Source organism: Notamacropus eugenii, chromosome 2 (genome assembly GCF_028372415.1).
Source record: "Notamacropus eugenii isolate mMacEug1 chromosome 2, mMacEug1.pri_v2, whole genome shotgun sequence".
Taxonomy (NCBI): Eukaryota; Metazoa; Chordata; class Mammalia; order Diprotodontia; family Macropodidae; genus Notamacropus; species Notamacropus eugenii.
Window position 1 is genome coordinate 268,680,490 of NC_092873.1, and position 24,889 is coordinate 268,705,378.

At 41.6% G+C, this 24,889-nt stretch overlaps 1 protein-coding gene across 1 annotated transcript in view; it reads right to left on the reverse strand.

Moving 5' to 3' along the window:
- Positions 1-24,889, reverse strand: part of BCAR3 (BCAR3 adaptor protein, NSP family member) — a 166,036-nt gene that overhangs the window by 130,897 nt on the left and 10,250 nt on the right. The window contains exon 2 of the mRNA XM_072644034.1: positions 21,956-22,283. Within this exon, the coding sequence (XP_072500135.1) occupies positions 21,956-22,275 (320 nt within the window). The 5' untranslated portion in view covers positions 22,276-22,283. The remainder of the gene's footprint in view (positions 1-21,955; positions 22,284-24,889) is intronic.

Sequence of the window (24,889 nt, forward strand, 5' to 3'; positions counted from 1 at the left end):
TTCAAAATCAGTCTCAGACACTTAGTACCTGTGTGACCCTGGGCAAAGCACGCTATTTGCCTCAGTTTCCTCATCTGTAAAATGACCTGGAGAAGGAATAACAAACCACTCCAGAGTCTTTGCCAAGAAAACCCCACATGAGGTCACAAAGAGTCAGAGGTGACTTAAACATGACTGAACAATAACAAAACACTGGAGGGCCAAGAATCTGCACATTGTTATTCTAACATAACACGGATATCAAATGTCATGTTTTTCCTTACAATGATTTAACGTTTTAATTTGCAGACTTCATTTGAGTGGGATTAAAAGTGGGATATGAGAGGCAAGATGGCATCATTGATAAAAACCTGGAGTCAGGAAGTCATGGGTTCAAGTCCCTAGTCCTGCTTCTGACCCAGACCAGCTTGTGACACCATTCAGGGCCCCCAGTGGACTCTCAAGACTGCAATCTGCAGATGAGTTGCTGATTCTACATTTGTTGAGGAAGTTCACTTGTGAAACGACAGTCTGAACCTCTACCCAACAGCTCACTCTTTCCATCTCACAAAAAAGTGCACCCCCAAAATCCCCTGCAAACAGTTAATAAATGCAACTTCATCTTCTTTTGGCCGACGCTGGGGAGTTTTTCAACGCCCTAGTTCGCAAAGTTCTATATAAACGTTAGCGATTATTACTACTCAAACAAGAATCATTTCTGTACATAATGTCTCTCATTAACGTTTATAAAGCATTCCAAAGTTTGCAAAGAACTTTACCCATATTATCTCATTTGATGTTCACAGCAGCACCATTATTACCCTCATTTTACAGATGAGGAAACGGAGGCTGAAAAGTGAAGTGGCTTGGAGGAGGGGGGCAGCCTTCTGCACAGTTAATCAGACCGAAATTTCCCCTCTCCAAACCTGCTTCTCAACTCCTCCTCCTTTACGTATTTTTTCCTCATTAGAATGTAATCTCTTAGAAGGTGGAGATGATCTTCCTTTTGGGTCAGTATTTGTACTCCCAGGCTTTACTTAGCACAATGGTACATTACAGAACTTAACAAACTGTTGTTTGTCCTTCTCTGGGAAGGTGATGTTTGAGCCCTGAAAGCGAATTGAATTTAAGTGAGGCAGGGTTGTACAAAGTCAACAGCCTCACTTTCTCCTCTGGACCCATGGCAAGCTATGGATCAAGATGTTTGGAGATGGCCCTGGAAGCAGTGAGAGACCTTGGCCTTTGCTTGTTGACTGAATAAATCCATTTGGTGCCAAACTGCTAAATGCCTGTCTAGCCACAGTGCTCTCTCCCCACCTCCACTCTTTACAAACCCTACTCAAGCGCCACTTTCCCCATTCCCCCAACTGCCAGTGCTCTCCCCTCCTCCAAGAAAAGTTTACTTTGCATTAACTGTGTACATACTTATCTATGTACATGTTGTCTTCTCCAATACATTGTAAGCTGCTTTAAACCAGAGGTTACGTAATTTTTGTCTTAGTATCATGTCTAGCACAGCACATGTAACACATAGGTGACACTGAATAAATGCTTGCTGATTGCCATCTCTTATACAAAATATCACCAAATTCCTAGTGCAGACTTCATCTTGAATAGCTACGGCTGCTTTTCAGTGGTGTGGGACTCTTCAGGACTCCATTTGATACTGATACTGATACTGATGTGGTTTGCCATTTCCTCTTCCAGTTCATTCTACAGAGGAGAAGACTGAGGCAAGCAGTGTTAGGGGACTTTCTTAGAGTCACACACCTAGTAAGTGTCTGAGGCAGGATTTGAACTCAAGTTTTCCTGATTCCAGGCCAGGTGCTCCATCCACTGCTCTACCTAGCTGCCCACTACATCACCTAGCTGCCCCCTTAATAGTTTAAGCCTTCACTAAAACTCTTGGCACACACTATATTCTAAAAATCAGTCTCTCAGTCTCTCTCTCTCTCTCTCTCTCTCTCTCTCTCTGTCCTACCCCTCCTCTCCTCTCCCTCACCAAAAGATATGGACAATAAAGCCTTACTCATTTCAAACTGGCAGGTTTTTTGGTGGTGAAAAGGAGATCTTGTTTTGATTTTTTTCATTAAGGCTTAATTTTTAAAATATCTATCTATAATTTTCATAGATAACTATATATGGTATCCCAAAAGTCTTAGTGCATCTTAAAGCTTGTGTAAAGTTTAAAACTACACTAAGACTTTTGAGGCACCTTGTATATTAATAGATATATAATAAATTCACCAAATGGCTAACTTGCAAGTAGCTTTCCTATTGACTAGGCCTCATTCAATTCAACAGGAAATTATTAAAGACCTGCATTAAGTTGGACACAAGAGCAAAAATGGAAATCACTGATCTCAAGTTTATATTCCCATAGAAGAGACATATATGTGTGTGTGGGGGAAGGCAGGGGGCACACTCCAGATGAGCTTAAATCCACAGGATATGCTAACAAAAGTCCTGGCCCTCAAAGACCTTACACTAGACCCAGTCAAAGAGGTGGGAAGGGGCAGTAAAGACTTACACAGGAGCTGACACGAGAAGTAGGGATACCAAAAGGGGGAATGGGAGGAGCGGGTAAGGGAGGGGAGGTTGATTAGATAAGGACTGGTTAGAATTAGCACATTGTTTTCTACAAATAGATGAAAGGTTTGGCCTTCAAAATACAAAGTTAGTTAAACGCTTGCTAAACAGACTGTGTTATAGGGCCCCAGGGGGAGGTACAAAGAGGAACTAACACAGGGTCCCAGACCCGGAAGCTCTCCACCTGGGAGGCTGAGCTCTAGTCTCTAAATCAGGTTAAACATTTCCCCTTAGATCATGTTTACTTTGCTACTTTACTTAATGTACCCTCTTTTTCTAATATATTGACCAGAGAAATACTAGCTCCTATCACACTGACCAAATATATTCTGAATTAGTGGGATCTGATTTAAGGAGATTTTGCAGTCACACCAAGTCCCACTCACACATATGCTTGGTTAGGAATATCTTCAGCATTCAGTTCCTAAATGCCATACCCCTTAAATTCTGCCAACAGCCAATTTCCACTGAAGGAATGGAGGAGATATCAATCTAGTTCAGGCTCTCATCACATCCAACTATTAGGTCCCTACTTCAAGTTTCCCTGCAGCCCTGATTTTAACCCACCCATTCGTTCAAAAGCCAAGGTAACTTTCCAAAAAGTATAATCTGACCATGTAACTTCCTCCCCTGCCCTTCAATTAATTCCAATGGCTCCCTGTTACCTTTAGGATGAAATATAAAATCCTGTTTGGTTTTTAAAGCCCATCACAACCTGGATCCTTCCTACCTTTCCAGTCATCTTATACTTAACTCCCTTCCACATAAGATCTACCAGGGACATTGCCGTTTGTTCTTCAAACTCAATTCTCTCTCTCCCAACTCCTTACCATTTCATGGTCTGTATCCACCCCTCACTCAGGCCTGGATGTCCTCCTTCCTCTTCTTCATCTTGTTTCTTTGACTTCCCTTCAAAACTTAGCTCAAATCCTACCTTCTGCAAATAATCTTTCCTGCCATGATTCCCACTGAGCATTCAAATGACCCCGTTCTCCTCCTAATTAAGTAGATCATATGATATCAAAATGCTAAAATTCTTTGCAAGTTAACCTAAGGCTGGGGTCTGTAGTTTCTCCTTACAGAGCCCATGTTAATATCCTATAAAAAGAGACTGCTATTAAAAAAAAAAATCACATTTTTATTGCTCTCTTTTGTCTTTGAATCACCTCATTCCCAATATAATACTGTCCCTTAACCAGCATCGGCAGTGGTCCACACTCAAAAATATCCCATCCCTTCCAAGACAGGAGGAAGAAGCATCCTCATATCTTCTTTTCAGGGCCAAGACTGATCACTTTAATGAAACAGTACTTAGTTCTCATTTTATGGCTGTTCTTTGCATCTCTACTGTAATAATCGTGGACACTAGCCTCCTTGCTCTGCTTACTTCATTGTACATCATTTCACAGCTCTTTTCATGCTTCTCCGTATTCTTCGTAGTCATCCTTTCTTATTATACACTTACAACTTTCTTGTAGTGTTATAAAATAACTGTTTATTAGGATCTTTTATGCATTTCCCCATAGCCTTTAACAATGTTATAAAACCTGTGCATAATTTCCACCATTCCTTGAAACACTGGTCAATACAACTACATCTGAGTCATTTACAATCCACAACAATCACTACAGTTTGTTTAGACATTTGATAGTCAATAGGCAACTATTCTGTTGCAAGTTCTTTGCTACAGCAAAAAGTGTGGTTTTAAATATTTTGGTATTAGGGTACAGCCCAAGGGTATGGGGCTTCAGTGTGAGCACTTACACCTCGGATATTATGAAGTCTACAAAAAAGGTCTTGATTTATATTTTGTTGATTACCTAGATTTAAGACAGTAATTGAGAAAATGTCAGTGATGCAGATTAAACTTAAAAGTATGTTTTATATACTTTCCCCTACATCTAGCTTGTTAAACTTTATCATCATACTTCTACCTTATAGTCCTTTTGGTTTCCAGAAAGAGTGGACCAATTCACAACTTCACCAATAATGTATTAATTAGTATATGGAAAAGCTATATTTAACTTCCCCAAATCTAGAAGTTAGCTAGCAAAAGGGTGGCAATTACTGCCAAGAAATCCCTAAATATGGGTAGAGGTCATGACTTAGAGCTTTGATTTTTGGATTGGGGTGCTTTTGGGGGTGAGGCGACAAGCTGTCAAGGGAGATGCTACCTTAGAGGTCTACCAAACAAAGCTTCAAGGTCTCACGGTGGATCCCGAACTGCCACCTGGGGACCCTGGACCTAAGGAATCTCTTTAAGACTGGAGTACTGAATTGGGAATCAGAGAACTGGGCTGGAATCCCAGTTCTGTTAATTACTATCTGTGTGACCACAGGCAAGTCACTTAACCTTTTGAGAGCCGCAATTTCTTCATCTATAAAATGGGAGGGGGGCTTGGACTGGATGGTCTCTCAAGTCCTTTCCAGCTATAAATCTGTTGTTTTATGAGCTATAGTAGCCTAAAGAGCTCTCATTTTTAGATACGGTATAATGAGATCATGATTCATTTTATCTTCATCCAAGCGTCTACCTAAAATGGTGTAAACACAATCTTTTGTCTCTTGGGTCTCAAGTCTTCCACAAGGAAGAAGAATGTTGGGGGGGGGGGGGGGGGCAGAGCAGAAAGTCATGCTTCCAGGATCCACTATCATTAAATAAATCACTTGGTAGTAAGCAAGTATACACTTGTTACTTAACAATGACCCTCAAGTTAACTCCATAAATGGTATTCCATCTCCATCGCTGCTAATCACTAGTCTGAAAATCAGTTCAATCTAAGTCAGAGATGGGGAACCTGCAGCCTCAAGGCCATATATGACTTTCTAGGTCCTCAAGTAAGGTCCTTTGACTGAATCCAAACTTCAAAGAACAAGTTTGGATTCAAAGGGCCACGCTTGTGGACCTAGAAGGCCACATGTGGCCTCAAGGTTGCAGGTTCTCCACCCCTGTTTCTAGGCCTTTTCAAAGTGATGAGCTTCAAATTAACATTTCCTTTTTCACATTTAAGATGGGAATGTGTTTGAAATACCAGGAAGGGAGTTAGGTGCAGTCAGAATCTACTATATCATCTTTTCACGGGAGAGTGGGGAAGAAGCTGGTTCTAGGTGAACAAAGGACTGACTTGCAGAGGGGATGACTTCATCACTGGAAGATGCTAGGGAGATGGTTAGATTGACAAACGTATCAATGGAGCAAGGAAATTGTCCCTAAGTTTTGTAACATTGTAAAGGGCCTGGGGAGAGTACATAAAGGAGTCTAATAAAGAGTTATTTTATAGTTTTAGGAGGAAGTTAGAGGGTATACAAGCCTACTTATTTAAAATGTGTAACAGCTCAAAGGCCACCGAAACAACAAGGCTTCCAGGTGTGAATAAGAAAAACAACTGCTTTTATAACTCAGATTATAAAACAAGTGAGAAGAGACTCATTCCTTCCTAATTTCTACCATGTCATTGGTATTAATATTTTATTTTTAATATTATGTTAATTTCATTGTTTTTGCTTAGTTGTTTAGTCATGTCTAAATCTTCCTGACTCCATCTGGTGTTTTCTTGGCAGAGATACTGAAATTGTTTACCATTCCCTTCTCCAGTTCATTTTACAGATGAGGAAGAAGTTAAGAGGTCTGCCCAAGGTAACAAAGTTAGTAAGGGTCTGAGGCTGGATTTGAACTTGGGTCTTCCTGACTCCAGGCCTGGCATTCTATCTACTGTACCACCTAGTTGCCCATTATATTAACAAATTACATTAATAAATTAATATTCTATTAAAAGTGTGCTTTGCCCTTCTAGGCACATGATACAGGTTTCAAAAAGTTCATTTTTAAAGAAGAAATACGAAAAATAACCAAGGAGTCCCATTAAATCCTACAAGCTTCATCTCCAGTATTTCATAATCTCACTGACATTCATTAATGAGATTCATTAATATCTACTCTTTTTCTGCTCTACAGCTCAGTTGAAGGGAGGAAGCAAAACCAACATGTTTGGGTGGCACAAAAATTGGATATAAAACTATCTGTGACAGGGTCTTTCAGAGGAACACAGAGACAGCTGGGAGGCTTTTAGATTTAGAATAATTCTATATGGACATATATGGTAAACATGGAAGACATGGCAGTGTCAGACTCTCCCAGATGCAGACTAAAATGTAAATGGGAGATATTGAGCAAAATAAAAATACAATACAACACAGATATTGTTTATTTGTGGTTTTCTAAGTCTACATGTGGCCTGCAGGCACCTGTTTCTATTTGAATTTGACCCCACTGATTTGATAGATAGGAAAACTGGGTTACAGAGGCAGATCTCTATAACATTCTGCCTGTGTGATCCAGAGCAAGTTATTTAATTTCTCAATGTCCCCAGGTGACCTCCTAAGATAAATACATTACAGATCTTCATACCTATACCAATATAGGACCAGAGACTCTTTCAGAAATGTGTAAATGCAAGAATATCCTGGTAAATGTTTTAAAAAATGTACTTACTACACAATCAAGTTTAATCTGCATTATTTACCTTTTCTCAGTCACTTTCTAAAGTCTAGACAATCAACAAAACAAAAAATTCAAGCCCCAGATCTGTTAATTTTTTGCCAATTTCCAAGGTATAAATGCTTATGCTGAAAATTTAACAATTGGCATACCCACCACTGTATATCCATATACGCACATAAGTATCTGTATAAACTGTATATCCGTATATACAGCTAAGTATACATATATATACTGTATAGTCATATACACACACAAGTATAAGTATATACTGTATATAATTATACACACTTAAGTATATGTACCTACTGGTATATTTGAATTAGTACATTTATTTCTCCAACATTTGAGAATTTACAAGGCATAGTGGAGAGAAGGCCAGATTTAGAATCAGGAAGATCTGTGTGTCCTGTTCTCCCTCTGACACATGCTGGCTACGTGACCAAGGGTAAATCACTTGACTTTCCAGTTCTCAAGGCAACCACCTAAGGCCTTAAGTGGCAAAAGAAGCTGTGGGTTTGCACATACCAGCAAAATCACAGGTCCAAACTCCTTCCAATTTTTTTTAAAAATAAAAGAGAGGACAAAGGAATATGCATTTATATGGTACCTACTATATGTCAAGAACTGTGCTATATTCTTGACAATTATCTCATTCAAACCTCATAGCAACCCTGGAAGATGGGTGCTGTTATCATCCCCATTTTATGGTTGAGGAAACTGAGGCAAACAGAGGTTAAATGACCTGCCCAGGGTCACACAGTAAATACCAGGAGAAATCTGAATTTATGTCTTCCTGACTCCAGGTCCATCACTCTATACATTGCTCTACCTAGCTGCCTCTGTAGAAAAATAATTTATATGAAAAATACGTACATATGCAGAAATGTAACTTTTCAATCTTTCAAAAGAGCTGTGATTTTTTTTTTACTAGTGTGCCTAACTTTCCTCTACCAGTGCTGATTGTTACCCCTTCATGTCTTAGCATCTTCTTTGTTGGTTCAACTATGACCTCTGTGTAGAAGGCTCTCAGATTTAGACATCCAGCCCCAGTCTCTGTTCTGAACAGCAGGCCCGCCATATCACCAACTGCCTGTCCCATAAACAACTCAAACTCTTCATGTCCAAAACAAAGCTCATTATCTTTCCACTAAAACCTTCCCCTCTTCCGAATGATCCTTCTTGTCACTTCCTGTTCACTAGCCCTGAGTCATTCCTGACTCTTTACTCTCCCTCACGTATAGTCAGCTCTCAAATCTTAATTTCTATCTCAATTTCTCTTGAATACCTGTCCCTCCTCACCACACATACAGAGACCATTTCAGTTCAGGCCCTCCATCATCCTTTCCCTTGATTAACATCATAACCTCCCAAATGGTCTCCCCTCTCCAATCCATTTTCCACCCAACTGCCATATACTCTTAAAGAGAAGATCTGACTGTATCATTCTCCTACTCAAAAAAGATTTCCTTTTGCCTCTCGATCAAAATATAATTTCCTTTGTGTGGCTTTTAAAGACCTTCACAATATGGCTCCAGCCCACCTTTGGACATCCCACCAAATCTCTCTATTTGCTGTCCCCTATATACCATATTCCATCTGCCATCTCCCTGCCTATGGGTTTCCCATACCTGGAATGCATTCCTTCCCTCTTTGACCTTTGCCTCACAGAATTCCTAGCTTCCTTCAGAATTTAATTTTTTCACTAAAAGCCCAGGATTAGATTCATTTTCTTTTCAATATTTCAAGTATCTCTGATTTTGCTGGGGAGTAAATATTCTTTATATAATCTAGGGGATGGACTTCAAGAATTCACGTGTGTATATATATCTATCTCCATCCTTCTCTAACTAACCTGCTGTTTGGATCTCTGAACTCAACTACTGATCCCACCAAAGATTTTTCAGGCTGAAGCAGCTGAACCTTCATTATTGCTGTTGTTCAGTTATGTCTGACTCTTCGTGATCCTATCTGAGACTTTCTTGGGCAAAGATGCTGAAGTGATTTGCCATTTCCTTCTCCAGCTCATTTTACAGATGAGGAAACTGAGGCAAACAGGGCTAAGTGACTTGCCCAGGGTCACACAGCTAGGAACTGTCTGAAGCTGAATTCAAACTGGGGAAAGGTCTTCTTGATTTCAAGCCCAGTGCACTCACTGCACCATCTAGATGCCCCTAGCTGAAGCTCCATTCCACTGGTACAGCCTCTGAGACCCAAGGATCAACCTCTGCGCCAAGATGAGGAATCACAAGACGACATTCAGGGAAGAATTAGGAATGCCTTTCAAACATTTTTTAATCTGGGGCTATAGCACAGGGATATACCAATTAACTACTGTGTCACTTCTAAGATATCAAGAAGGGCCTTGAATCTGCTGTTTGTAACTAAGATTCACAATCTTTTTTTTCTGTATTTTTTGTATATAGAAACAATCATGTCTTCTGCTGTTTGTCAATTTCATAATAATATTAAAATATACATATATTTTTTAAACCAAGAATCAAAGCCCTCAGATACTCTTGCTTCTCCAAGATCTCTACCTCAATGTCCTCCAACATGTCTCCAAGGAAATCAACAACGTGTTGGGTCTAGACACTGAACCCAAACCTCCAGAAGACACAGCAGTGGCCTTTCACGTGAAAAGGGGCTGTTATTAGAGGGTGGTATCATCTTTCTCAGACACAGTTTGCCTAATTATGCAGAGAGAAGTCTTTTTAAGAACCTAGGTGTGGTGCTGAAAAGACTCTATATATAAACACAAAAAGAGATTATTCAGGGACTACAACAGTAAGGCTGACTGATAAGAGTTGGGAAGGTCATAGGTTAGCTCATCCTCAACCCAAAGTCTAGTGACAGTGGAAAGTGAGAATCTCTTCTCAGGGCATTATTCTGTCCAACTGAATAGCAAAGAATGAGAAAACTGGCATATCAAAGCCAGTGTGTCTTTTGGCCACCACACACTGCCTGGCATCAGTGAATCATCAACCTTCAGGCCATCTGAGGCCAAATAGAGTTTTTTAGAAGTGAACGTTACTCCCTGTGGCTGCTATCTATGTGCCATTTTCCCCTTTTTAAAGGGGTGTGTGTATGTTTGTGAAAGCTGACCTTTAGATGCTTGTTTCTCCCCCTCCCTGAAAACTCAAAAGCATAATGAAAATCCTGGAGTTTTAAAAACTGAATGATCAATGTGATATTTCCTAAAGCACAAGAAAAAGATTCTATTGGATCCATCCCATTTATGGAGAAATATTTCCCACTATGGCAGTCCCCTAGTAGATTCAGTTCTGGCCAGGCAGGCAGGAGAGCTGGGTTCCAATTCTGCCTCTGACTCTTATGAGCTACAAAAGCCTGGACAAGGTATTTATCCGTCCTCAGCCAGAGCTACTGGCTGTGGCTCAGACAGTACAACTCCACCTCCCTTCCCCAGGCCTTTGCACTTGCTTTCCTCTGACAGCCCAGTCTGATTCATTCCTCTTGGACACCACTCCTCTATATGTATTGTCTTCCTTTATTAGAATTAGGATTGCTCTGTGAGGACAAGACTTATTTTGTTCATATACCTGTTGCAGAGCATAATGACAGGCATATAGGAGATGCTTAATAAACACACTCATTCATTTAGGCAGCCAGTCAATTGCCAAAGGTGAGCTAGAATCCAGGTCCAGGACTCTGGCTGCTAACAGCCCAAAGCTACCCCACCTCCCACCCCCAAACAGAAGATCTACAGCCAGATTCCATCCCCCACTGGCTCAGGGGTAGGAAATATACGTTCTCATCATACCCAAATCATCTCAGTTTGACTTACAGTCCTGCTCAAGATTTTCCAGGACCATCCTGCTTCATCTCCAGGCTAGTCAGCATCTACCAACCTCTACCCTGCCCCATGAGTCCACTGTATCATTCTTCCTCACTTACCCTGATTCTTACCCTTCAATCCACAGCCAGTTCCTTAGTGTCTACGAAAAATAAGATCCTGCCTGGGTCCCAGTTCCCTCCTGGGCTGCAGATCCAAATTGCTCCAGAAGTGAAACTTGGCAGAATTCAGTGTCCACAAAATTTCTTGTCCTCCTCTGAGACCAGGAGGCATCAATGATTACATTTCTCTCGCATCTTCTCTCCCCCCTCATTCCTTCCCTTCTCTACAAACATCTTCCCTACCCTACTTTCATCTCATTACCTCCTTCAACCAGTCCATCCCATTTCTCTCCTTCCCTTCAGCCAAACTTAGAACAGCTGTCTATACTCACTCACTCTACTTCCTTGTTTTTCTTTCATTCTTCTATCCCTAACAATCCACATTCTTCTCAGGCCATTTACAGTGAACCTTGGACAGCAGAAAGAGTGCTGGATTTAAGAGAAGACCTAGCTCTTACTGCCTGTGTGACCATAAGCAAATCACTTCAACCTCTCTGGGATTCAATTTACCTTGAACACAGTGCCTGGCATGGTACATGCTTTAAAAATGCTGTCTCCTCACCTAGCCAAATTAAGGCATTAGACTAGACTGACCTCTAAGGAACCTTCAAGTGCTAATATCTAGGATCCTTGGCTCTTGGATTCACCAAATCTAATCACTCGATCTCTCAGGCCACATTTTTCCCAATCTTCAGACAAACATTTTATGCTTTAGAACATTCTTCTTCTAGTAAGTTTCTTCTGTGTTGCTGCTCTTGAGTCATTCAGTCATGTCCAACTCTTTGTGACCCCATGGAACATAGCGTGTCCAGTGGATTTTCTTGGCAAAGATACTGGAGTGATTTGCCATTTCCTTCTCCGGTGGATTAGGTTGAGTGACTAGCCCAGGGTCACACTGCCAGTAAGAATCTAGGTTTGAACTCAAGTCTTCTTGACTCCAGACCCAGTACTTTATCCACTAAGCCACCCAACTTTCATGTTTCTTCTACTAGGTTTCTATTATACAACTTTGTTTTGGCCTTCCTCTTTCTTCGCTGATAATTCCTTCTGTCCTATTCTCTATTTTTCTTCTTCTGACCTAATAAATTTGTTAGCTGCTCACCTAATAAATTTAGGCATTAGCAAAAGCTCTGTTCTCCATGCCTTATACTCTCTTTCCCTTCCAGAAATCTTACATACCTCCAGGGGTTCAATTATCTTCCCTACAAGTAGGATCCCAAGCCCTATATTTCTAACCACCACCTCTATTTTGAACAGCAGACTACATTCCAACTGCTAGCTAGTCATCGTTACCTAGAAGTACCAATATTATTCTGATTATTATTAAAGTATTCGATATAATTCTAATTAAATATATCAAAAATCCAAATTCTTCCCTTCCCAACCAGCTCCTCCTCCTAACCTTCTCATTTCGTGAATGCCATCACCTTCTTCCCAAGCCACTAGACTAAAAACCCTACGGTTGGGTTTTGGTTTTTTTAAGTAGGTGACTCCTCTTCTGCCCTTTCCCACATACCCAACATCCATCCAAGCCAAGCCCATTCAATTCTATCTCTATCAAGTCTCTCAAATCAGTTCCTTCCTGGTAATTCCTATTTGATTCAATTCACCACTGGTTCCTTATACCAGTGAACTCACATATTGAGTCTCCAGTCTAAGTCTTTGACAATATCTTTTGTGGGGAGGAAAAGAATTTAGAATTCAATAATTTTTAAAAATAAATGATAAAAATCCTTGTTTACATGTAATTGAGAAAAAAAATGAAATAAAAATTAAATGTAAAAAATGTCTTTTTTGCTACTTTCCAAACACAAATTATAATTGTTCATGTGCAACATACTTCCAAACTTTTAATGATTTCCCAGTCATCAGGTCTTGAGGCCACATGTGGCCCTCTAGGTCCTCGGGTATGGTCTTTTGGTTGAGTTCAAGTTTTACAGAACATATCCTTTTATTAAGGGGATCTGTTCTGTGAAGTCTGGATTCAGTCAAAGGGCCACACTTGAGGACCTAGAGGCCACAGGTGTCCAACCCCTAGATTATTCTATCCATTCCAAGGGGCTCTTTCTTAACTTTATTTTATGTCACAGACCTCTCCAGCAGTCTGGTGAAGTTTATGGACCCCTTTTCAGAATACTTTAAAATACCTGGAGAAACTGCTAAATTGCAGTTGAAGGTCAGTGAAAACAAAGAAGTAATTGTTTTCCCCAGCCATGGACTCTTTGAAATCTATCCATGAACCTCAAAGTATTTGTGGATCCTGGGCTAAGAAGAGCACCAGAGGCTGTCAGTGTCGCAGTGGATACAGAGCTGGGCCTGGAGTCAGGAAGACCAGAGTCCAAATCTGGCCTCAGACATCCTGTCTGAATTTAATATTCAGCAAACACTTATTAATCACATACTCCTTGCAGGACCCTGGGCCAAGCAAACTGATCCTACAAACTGCTTCCATCTCCCATTTTTCTGCAAGGGTGGTCTCCCATGTCTGGAATGCACTCCTTCCTCAATTCCACCTCTTAAAAATCCATTATTCAGTGGTGTTGGACTCTCTGTGACCCTATGAACTTTGTCTGTGGAGTTTTCTTGGCAAAGACATTGGAGTGGTTGACCATTTCCTTTTCCAGTGTGTCCTCATTTTACAGATGAGGAATTGAGGCAAACAGGAGTTAAATGACTTGCCCAAGGTCCCACATCTAGTAAGTGTCTGTGGCTGGATTTGAACTCATATCTTCCAGACTCCAGACCCAGTGCTCTCTATCCACTGCACCACCCAGCTGCCCTGCAGCCTCCTTCAAGGCACAAACACAGATCAGAGGCTACCTCTACCATAGCCCCCAGGTGCTAGGTACTTGTTCCCCTGGAAGTTACTTTGCCTAACTCCACAAATTTTCCATCCAGTCCTCCCAGAAAGACACCTGGTCCAAAATAGGGCAGGTGGTTTGCTAACTGACCAGCTATTTCCCTTTCCCCACCATTAGGAACAGTGGCATCCAGATCTCCAGAGATTCAACCCATCCCTCTCCATTAGGGGTTTACTTAACCACTCAGATTTGAGACTTGCCTTGGGGCAGAGCTGGGACCCTCTCCCTCCCAAATTTCCAACCACTCCCTAACCCAGTAGGTAGTCTTTCTCAGGTGGTCTTCAAACACACCCAGATCCTCCAGTATCTTTAAGAAACTCTTGCTGGCCCCTAAAATCCCCTGAAGCTCTCTATCCTTTTGTCATCTTCCAGATTTCTAGCAGAAGTGGTTTACATTCACAGCCTCTACTTTCTCTCCTCCCACTCATTCTCAACCCTTTACAAACTGACCTTCTCTTGGGAAAATGCTATTTGCAAGGTCACCAAACATCTCTTTAGTGCTAAGTCCAAGGACTTTTTCCTCAGTCCTCATCCTTCGGGATCACTCTTAGCACTTAACACTGTTGCTCACCTATTTCCTTTCTGGATACTTGATCCTCCCTCAGTTTTTACTATCATCAGTCTCATCAGTACTCAGTCTCTTTTAAATGAAAGTCCATCAGCCATGTCCCACTCATGCTATGAGTGTGCACCCCACAGCTCTGTCCTGGACTCTCTTCTGCAGCGGTTTGCCCTTTCTGTCTCTAGCTCATTTTACAGATGAGGAATTGTGGCAAACAGGGTTAAGTGAGTTGCCAAGGGTCACGCAATTAGTAAGTGTCTGAGGCCAGGTTTGAATTTAAAAAGATGAGTCTTTCTGACTCCAGACCTTTCATTGTATTCCCTGTGCTACCTAGGTCCCCCTCTCTAATTTATAGTTGAAGAAATTTAAAGAGACAGAGGTTAAGTGACTTGCCCAAGGTCACACTGAGAGTACACATCTGAGACTGGGTCTTCCTGACCCAGTACTCATTCCACTCAGGCACCTAGTTGCCATCTTAGATTGACTAATTCCAAAATGGAACACACATACTCGTGTGTGTGTGTGTGTGTGTGTGTGTGTGTGTGTATGCATGCATGTGTGTATATGTATATATATAAAAATATACATGCACATATATCTACATACACACACCTATCTATATATATGTATATAGGTATGTGTATACATATATACACACAGAGAGAAAGAAACCAAGCGACCCTGTATGTATATATGTATGTATGTAAGCCTCTCTTCCCTACTAGAATGTAAAATCTTTGGAAGGCAAAATAACATAAAGGAAGGAATCTGGAATTAAAATCCTGCCTCTGATGCTTACTTAGTGCCATCCTCAGGAAAATCAGTTAACCTTCTTGTCCCTCAGTTTCCTCATCTGTAATATAATTGGGTTAATCTAGATCATCTCTAAGGTCCCTTCCTCTAGCTTTATGATCCCCGAGAGCAAGGACTAGGTCCAATTGTGTGTTTGCATTTTCAGTGGTTGGCACTTCCCCAACAAGGGAAGAGCTGGGTGTATCTCCAAGAGTAGGGGACCAAGAAATGAGTGTTCACACATACCCACATTCAGAGAAAAATGAAAGGATTTCATCCCTTGGCTACATGGCCATTGAAATGATTTGGGTAATAAAGGAACAGGTTTCCTCTCAACCCAAGGTAATTCCCAAATTTGAGCAAAAATGCCTCACAGGAAGGTAAAGGAATCAAAGAGATGAGAGCTCACACCAGGACTATGATGTTAAGAGGAAATCCTGCCTGCAAGCCAAGCCTCCCAGAGTCTACATCTTGGTGCCCGATGACAACAACGCCTTTGGAACATCCAGGAGGGTGGAGGGCTCCACTGTTCTGGCTTTGGCCATCATTCAAACCCACAAAAACAAGGGAAAAGAGCCAAGGGGAAGATGAAGCCAAGAGACACAGGTTCCTGAGGGCAAAGACAAACTCCTGGACTGAGATTCTTCTGCCTAGTACTGTTTGGCATGGCCCTGGTCTCACACACTGGTGAGACGACTGGGCAGGCTCTGGGGATTGGCTCCATCTATTCTATAAAGAACTCTGGACTATGCTCAGATGTGCCTATATTCTCAGAGGTTGTTGATTTTAGAGGCCCTTCACTATGTGTGGGTGGAATGGCTCAGCTATTTGAATTGTGAGGTCAGTGGACAAAGAACTCTTCTCCAGTGCCTCCCACATTGCTGCGGTTTAATTAATTTTTCTTGTTATTTTAGGTTGGGATGTGGGATTCATCAGCGTGAGGAAACTCCTTTCACTGGTACAGACTGGCAACTCCTAAAATTTAGGAACATAGAATCTCCACTGGGAAGGATTGGAGACATCTAATTGAACTACACTTCACAGATGATGAAAATGAGGTTCAGTCATACAAGTAGCGTCAGAAGAAGGATTTGAACATAGAGCCTCTGGCTCTAGAGCTATGTGGCCTTAGAGGGCTGCCCGAATCCGTCATCAGCTAAGAGATCTGCCCAGGGCTTCCTGACTTAAAGACTAGCCCCCCCATTCACTTCACATTTTGCCACCTCTTATATTTCAGAGGCTGCTGTGGTACAGGACTGGCCTTGTTATCAGGAAGGATCTGGCTGATTCAAATCCCACCCATGATGCTCATTGGCTGAGACCACAGGCGAGTTTCTGTCTCTGTGAAGTACCTCTAGTGACTACACATCAGAGGAACTGAAAGTACCCAACATGATTGTTTTGAATAAATACTTAACATTCATTGATGATGATTTAGCCAGCATGGGATGGTCATGGATAAAAGAACGGTCCTGGGATAAGGAAGACCTAAGTTCAAATCCAAATGTCTGAGACATGCTGCTTGCGGCCACCGATAATAAATCATTTAAACCCTCAGTGCCCCAGCCCCCAGCAATTCTCAGAGACAAGTTTGCAAATGAGTCACTGATCTGCTTTAAGGGTCCGAGTTCCCAAAGAGAAGGAATCCCAGGCCTGAATCAAAATTGTAATGATAATGAGGCAGTTAGGTGGCTCTGTGGATACTGCCTGGCCCTGGAGTCAAGAAGACGTCGGTTAAAATCTATACGCTAGCTCTGGGAGACACTGGACAAATCACTTGACCTGTCTGCCTCAGTTTCTTCATCTGTAAAATGTGCATTTGAAACCTGTTGTGAGGGTCAAATGAGAGAATATTTTAACATTAAGTGCTATATAAAAATGCTAGCTATCATGATGATATGGTAGTTATAGACATACTCTTATGGGAAAGGGGAGGACCCTGTGGACTGAGTCACAGAACCAGAAGGCATTTATTAGTTAGGTGGGTGGAAGCAGGATTTTCTGAGAAGGGCCTAAGGCACTTTCTGTAGAAACCTGCCCCCATCCCCACCCTCTAGCTACAAACAGGTCAGGACCTAGTCTAACTCTGCCTGTGGTGAAGGATTTCAGATCTGCTATGTGAGTTGGTCACTGCCAATTGAAATTAAAACCCCAAGAGCATGAAATGACAAAAAAAATGACAAATCACAAATGATCTGAAGCAAACCAAAATCTATCACCTTGCTCTGGGCAGTCTGGTTCAGAACGGCTCCTCTTACCCTGGAGACAGGCAGGGCTGAGCAGCTCTCACATGTTCAAAAACATGGTCTGTTTCTCAAGAAAAGTGGAGCTCCCAAGTCTCAGGTGGGAGCAGTCAGGGAATGGCTGGTATTTTTATAGCTTTGTACTAGGAACCAGGAGACCAGAATCAATCAATCAATCAATCAATCAATCAATTTCTCTCTCTCTCTCCCTCCCCCCCACCTTTTCTCTCTCTGTCTTCATTTATGACTGTTTCACCTTAGGCAAGTCTATTTCTCAGCACCCCAATTAGTTCATTTGTACAAAAAAAAGGGAGGTCATATGCCCCCTGTGATTATTGAGAAGACTGACAGCAAGAAAGTTTGTGCCTTACTTAGATTCTTCTGAATTAAGAACTCAGGAGTTACACCAATGTGTTGGGTCTATGAATTAACATATAAATTCTACATATTATAAGTATGTATGTCCTTTGAAGTGTAATTCCTTACATTCTCACTCAGAAGTACTCTGCAGGTCACAGGGTCATCCAATCTAGAGCTAGAATTCAGAATCAACTTAGTCCAACTCCTCTTCCTTCATTATACAGGTGAGGAAACTGAGGCCCAGGGAGTTTAAGTGACTTGGCCAAGGTAGTAAGTAGTGGGGCTGGGATTTGAACATAAATCCTTTGACTCTGCTCAAGGTTTTGCTGCTTATCACTCAAATGCAAATTATTACTGTTTTTCCGATACTTGCTTTATGACACATCACACACAAAAAAGCTCAAATTGTTATTCCTAAACTGATCTGATCATGTAAACTGTGTGTGTGTTCATTCTTCATTGCCGAAGAAGACCATGCCATCAGGGAAATAATGACATGACTTGCACTTGACTTTGTTTTGAGTGAGGGAGGGCTGTGCAGGTCACCAACCTCACTTCTCCTCCAGAGCCATCTGAATCCAGTGACCAGATATTCATCAGGATAACTGGAGATGACCCAGGATGAGGTAATTGGGGTTAAGTGACTTGCCCAAGGTCACACAGCTAGCGAATATCAAGTGTCTGAGGTGAGATTTGAACTCAGGTCCTCCTGACTCCTGCATTGGTGCTCTATCCACTGCACCACCTAACTGCCCCTCATGTAAACTGTACTTCTTCATTCAATAAACTCCTATGGCTCCCTATGACCTCTGGGATCAAACAGAAAATCCTCTGGCATTTGCCGCTGTTCAGTTGTTTTTCAGTCCTATCTGACTCTTCCTGACCCCATTTGGGATTTTCTTGGCAAATATACTGAAGTAGTTTCCCATTTCCTTCTCCAGTCCATGTTACAGATGAGGAAACCAAGGCAAACAGGGTTACACAGCTTGCAAGTGTCTAAGGCAAGATTTGAGTTTAGGAAGTTGCCTTCCTGATTCCAAGCCCAGTGCTCTGTCCATGGCACCAACTAGCCGCCCCCTCTGACATTTAAAACCCTTCATCACCTGGCCTTCTTCTACCTTTCCAAATGTCTGATATTATATTCCCTTCTAAGGACTCTGAGATCCAATGAGACTGACATCCTTACTGTTCCTCACACAAGATACTCTATCTCCCAGCTCCAGGTATGTTCACAAACCATTCACCACACCTCAAATTTTCTCCCTCCTCACCTTCACCTCCAGGGCTTCCTGAGCTGGGAACATTCCAAGTGCTACAAGAAGCTTTTCCCAATCCCCCATAACGCTAAGGCTTTCCTTTTGTTGATTATCTCCAGTTAATCCTGTACATAGCTTGTTTGCACATATTTGTACACATGATGTCTCCCCCAATAGATTGTGAGCTCCTTGAGAGCAGGGACTGTCTACACCTTTCTTTGTATCCTAAGGATTAGCACAACACCTGGCACATAGCAGGTGCTTAATAAATACTTTGTTGTTGACTAACCTCTGACATTAATGTAGATGTTGACTATAACATGGCCGCCAAAATTCCAGCATTTGGTGCTTATTGACCAAAGCTTTGAACTCCAGGCAAGATGACAGTGTGGACCTTGAGTGTTTATGAAGGACTTCCTCAAGACAGAAAGGGAGACTATTAACTGCCATTTCCCGTATAAGAGTTGGCACCCTGCCCTACTTAAGAACTTCAAGAGAAGAGCTTGTACAGCTGTCACAGAAACAGGGAACTCTTGAGAGCCGTCAGCTGTATTCTCACAATGCCTCTAACCATCCCAAGCTCCAGCTGTGGATCCTTCTCTTGTTAACTTTATGCTTACCAAGAGACACAAACTGATGCAAAGTGAAGTCAGCAGAACCAGGAAGACAACATCCACAATGATTATGAGAATGTAAATGGAAAAAAATGATAGTATTCCAAACTGAATACTATATGATTACAATGACCAAGCTTGTCCCTGAGGAAGAGGTATGAAAATGTACTTTTCCCATTCTTTGCACAGATGGGAGGCTCTGAGTATGGAACATATAATATTCCATAGAATAGGATATATTATATGAAATATAATTATATTAATTGGAATATAATTGTAGATATATTCCACATAATACATAATAAGGATATAATATCAGATATCTGGATACTGAACAACTTTTTCCTCCCTTTTTTATTCTTTGTTATAAGGAATACTCTCTCAGAAAGAGCAGGGAAGGACACATGGAACAAATATGAAAATAAAAATATCAAAACAAAAACATACTAATAATTTTTTAAAATTATGCTCTTAAGTAGGGGGAAGAGATAATAGCTCATTCTAGAAAAAAGCTAGCCATACTTATTGACCCTACTTCCTCTCCTCTCATTCAAGCCTTTACAATAATCTAGCTTCTGACCTCATTATCCAACTGAAACTTTTCTTTCCTAAATCACCAATAATTTCTTAATTATACACAGCTGCCAAAGTTTTTTTTCCTTAAAGCTCAGCTCAGACAATGTCACTCCTTTCCTCAGTCATCTCCAGTGGCTCCCTATTGCCTTGGATCAAATATAAACTGTTCAGTTTTTAAAAGTCCTTCACAAGCCAATCCCCTCCTATCTTTCTTGCCTTGTTATATACTACTGCCTCTCCTGGACTAGTCCAACTGGCCTCACATACAACACTCCATCTGTAGCTTCTGTCTTTGCATTAGCAATCCTCCATGCTTGGAATGCACTCCTTTCTCACCATTGCCTTTTGGAATCCCATTCTTTTCAATAGTCAACTCAAGCACCAGCTTCTCTATGAGGCCAGGAATCTGGTTGTCCCACCCAAACTCCCCTTGTTCTTACTAATTTTGTGTTAATTAACATTTATCCCCTTTATATTTAGTCTGCATATGCCTGTATATGTATTTATTTTCCCCCTCATTAGAATATAAATTCCTTACAAGTAGGGATTGTTTCATTCTTTGTACCTGCATCCCAGTGCCCATCTCAGTATCTGGCACATAGCATGTGCTTAATGCACACTTGTGGGATGAGTGATCCTCTGGTGACAGGCCTTGACTCCTTTGGTCTGAGTGGGGACCTGGTCTTTTTTTTCTCCTTTGCTTCCTCAGCACCTAACCAAGGGCCTTGCTTATAGAAGGCACCTGATAAATGTTGTGAGTTAAATTAGGTATCACTCCACTAATCTGAGAAGTCAGCTTTCTCAGGAAGCTACCTGCTCTCTGACCTATGGTTACCCTCTAAGTGAGCTCTGCTTCGATGATCAAGGAGTATTGCAGGGATTCCTCCAAGCCCTAAGCCAGCTTCTGAACCTGGTAAACTGAACCCAGTCTAGTAGAGACTTGCCTCTTCATCTCTCCTGAGAATACATGGGGCTCTTCCTTCATCCTCTCTCCTATCTAGAGCAGTTCAGAGCAAACACAGCAGCACCCTCTCTGGTATGACTACAGGTAGATGGGCCAGGCAGAAGGAAGCTCATGGGTACTTAGGGGGTACCCCTCCAGAAAATGTCACATACTTCACCTGACAGCATCACAGGTGGATGGCTTTTCCCACTGATTATTAAAAAAAGAGAGAGAAAGAAAAGGCAGGGATCTTTCTAAAACCAGCTCCAACAGGCACAGCCAATTAGCCTACTCTAGCCAGCCTGCCCTGCAAACTCAGAAGAGGCATTTATCAGCTCCAAGGCTTGTTTACTGCGATCTCAGGCAAACAGGTGCAAGGAATCATTCTTCCTTATCTAGGTGTAAGGAATCACTCTTCCTTATTCAGGGACAAGGAACCACTCTTCTCTGTTCAGAAGCTAATCCAGTCCACAGAAGCACAGCGTTAACTTTTAGCACTTAACATGATGCTTGGCACAAAGAAAGTGCTTGCCAAGTTGACTTAAGCAACGCAAGGGTTGAATTCTTTAGGATCGTAATGGAGATGTTGGGTCCCTTGGCCAAACTGAATGGAAACAAGGGTATAATGCAAAGTGATGACAAAGACACACTGAGGCAGATGGACCTTTTCTGTTTGCTTTTGGGGGCCTAGGTGCTAAGAGAAACTGTGTATGAATAGGTTCTTGAGACAAGTACACATGAGTTTGAACAGCTTAAACAGGAGTTACCTGAAGGTGGACTTTTCCCCTCGCCAGTCTTGCAGTGGGCTCTCCTCTATCACATCTTGGATCAGAGGAGAGTTCTGCCGTTGGGTCTTGGAGTAAGGGAATGTTCCCATATGACTAAATGAGTCAGAAGACCTTATAGGAACAGATCCTTTTTTCTTTCTCGGTAGGGTCCCATGTATAGACACATCCTGATAGGCATCCGAGCGAGGCTCAGCAAGGGGGGACTTGCTGCTCAGAAGGTCCATGGAAGAAGCCAGGGGAAACTGATGATTCACCTGCATGTTTCTGGGAAGACTTGCAAATTTTCCAGCAGCCATCATTCTCAGTCCTAAAGAGGAAGAAAAAGGGGAAAGCTGAGGTAACAACATGTCTGGACTTCCTGTGCACAAAAGGAACTCACTTCACTATTTCACAGAATCATAGATGTAGGGCTGAGAGGGACCTTAGAGGTCATCAAGTCCAACCCCCTCCCCCCAATCTCACAGATGAGGAAACTGAGGCAAACAGAGAGGCTAAGGGACTTGCCTAGGTCACACAGCTAGCAAGTACCTTCAGCAGTATTTGAACTCAGGACTTCCTGATTCTATGTCCAGAAACCTATCTACTAACATAAATAATATATTTTAGAAGCTTCAGAAAGTAGACAAATCATCAAGCTTAAATACAGTAACAGAAGTAAGAACCTGGGTATGCCTCTAAGTTTTATAACTCCTTTGTGATCTTACAGAAGAGTTCTCTTCCACAGAGGCAGCCCAGGATGGGGCAGAAAGCTAGATATGAAATCAGCAAGGCATGAGTTCAAGAACTCTAGACGTATTAGTGGCCATATCATTCCAGGTTAGTCACTAAACCCCAATAGAGGCATGGCTAGAAATGTTTTCAGCAGCATGTTCCCTGGGCAGGAAGTGGATCCCTGGATGCCCTCGATGTATATCATGGGGCTAAATCCTATTGGCCCTATGATCATTACAACTGGTTCCAAGCCTCAGTTTCCTCATCCATAAAATGAGTATAGTAATACCTCTACTATCTACCTCACAGGATTGATGTAAAGCCCAAGGAAGTTTGATATTATAGATATTAATTTATATAAATTCTTTATATACTTCTATGTAATATATTAATGTATACATATAAAATATTTTAATTATAGATAATATAAATATTATGCCAAAATGTATTATATAATATACTAAATATACATACATTGAATATGTTTTATAAATAAACTTCCTTGGGATTCATCCAATCCTATGAGGTTATACACACACATACATACACACGCATGTATTTGTGTGTGTTGCATGTGTATGTATGTATACATATACATACATATATATACATCTATCTATTCATATTTATATATATATTACTTTACAAACATTGATGCATTACATAAATGTCATTTATCATTAGCTGGAGTAGTAAGTACATAGTAGAACCTCCACTAGTACAGGCAAAACATGTCAGGCTTATTAGCTAAGGCCAAGTCATCCAGTGTATGTGATCAGGAAGACAGAAAATCAAAGCCAAGTGGAGAAGCATAACTGAAGAAAACCCACTGTAGGAAGAAGCAAAGCTTATATCATTAGCACATTAGAAAAACCAGTTCACATATTTCTATGTATCCAAAAGATAAGGGCTGGAGGAGATGACTGGAATTCTTTGGCCACCAGAGAGCCCTTCATTAGTAGACTTGCCCTGCAGTTAAGCTACCCAGAGGGAGAGGGCAAAACTTTCTTTAGTGGAGCCTGAAGCTTGTAAATAAATCAGTGGGCTCTAATTAATGCAGACAGGCTGGGGTCAAGGATCAGGAAGTAGGCTGCTCTCATACAGATCTGTGTATGGCTAGATTTCAGCAGAAAGCTGGGGGGAGTGGGGGAGGTGGATAGGATCCTGTGATCCTGTGATCCTTTTCAGCCCAAATCCCACCACTAAGATTGTATCTTCGAGTGCCATTGACAGCTAAAGACCCATCAAACGGGGAAAAAATGGATAAACAGAGAAAAAAGGAAGGGTGAAAAGAAAGAATAAGGGAAAAGATAGGAAAGGAAGAAGAGAGTGAGAAAAGAATTTTAAAAAGTGGGACACATGTGGTCTGCAAAAAAAAAAAAAAAATCACTGTTAGCTCAAGGCATTGATGCTCCAGGCCCATAACCACTGAGGCACACAAGGAACAAAGCTCAGTGAGACTTGATTTCTTTGAGGCAGTGGTTAGGACATAGCTGGGGTAGGTTAATTGAGGTATGCTTTCAGTATTGAGAATATCTATTACTGTTAAAGTTTACATAGAGAAAGGGAAAAGCCATGTGGGAGAGTAAATGCAGAGCTGGCCTGGAAGTCAGGGAGACCTGGTTCAAGTTCTGTCTCTAACACTGTATTTATTAGCTGTGTGACCCTTGCCAAGACGAAGTTAGGGAGCAGAGTGGATAGTGTTAGGCCTGAAGATTCATCTTCCAGAGTTCAAATTGGCCTCACACACTTACTAGCTGTGTGACCCTGGCAAGTCACTTAACTTAGCCTCAGTTTCCTTATCTGTAAAATGATCTGGAGAAGGAAATGGCAAACCACTCCAGTATCTTTGCCAAGAAAACCCCAAATGGAATCACCAAGGGTCCTAGACAACTGAAAATCAACTGAATAACTGGAACCTTCAACAGGTCACTTAACTTCTTAGGGCCCCAAGCAACTGTCAGAGTGGGCCCTCCCAAAGGATAAAGCAGAAGCTCCCCCAACCCCCAGTACAATGAGTGAACCCTCTGCTGAGGATTCATGAAAAGACTCAGGAGAGATAGGCAGCTGTGATCTGCATCACTGGAGGCAGTATTTTGGTTAATGAACAGACCATTTGGAGTCTGTCTTTGGATCTTTCAACATTGCTAGTAAGGCCTGATCTCATCTGGGTGGGTTTTCCTTTCATCTAGTTCAACAATG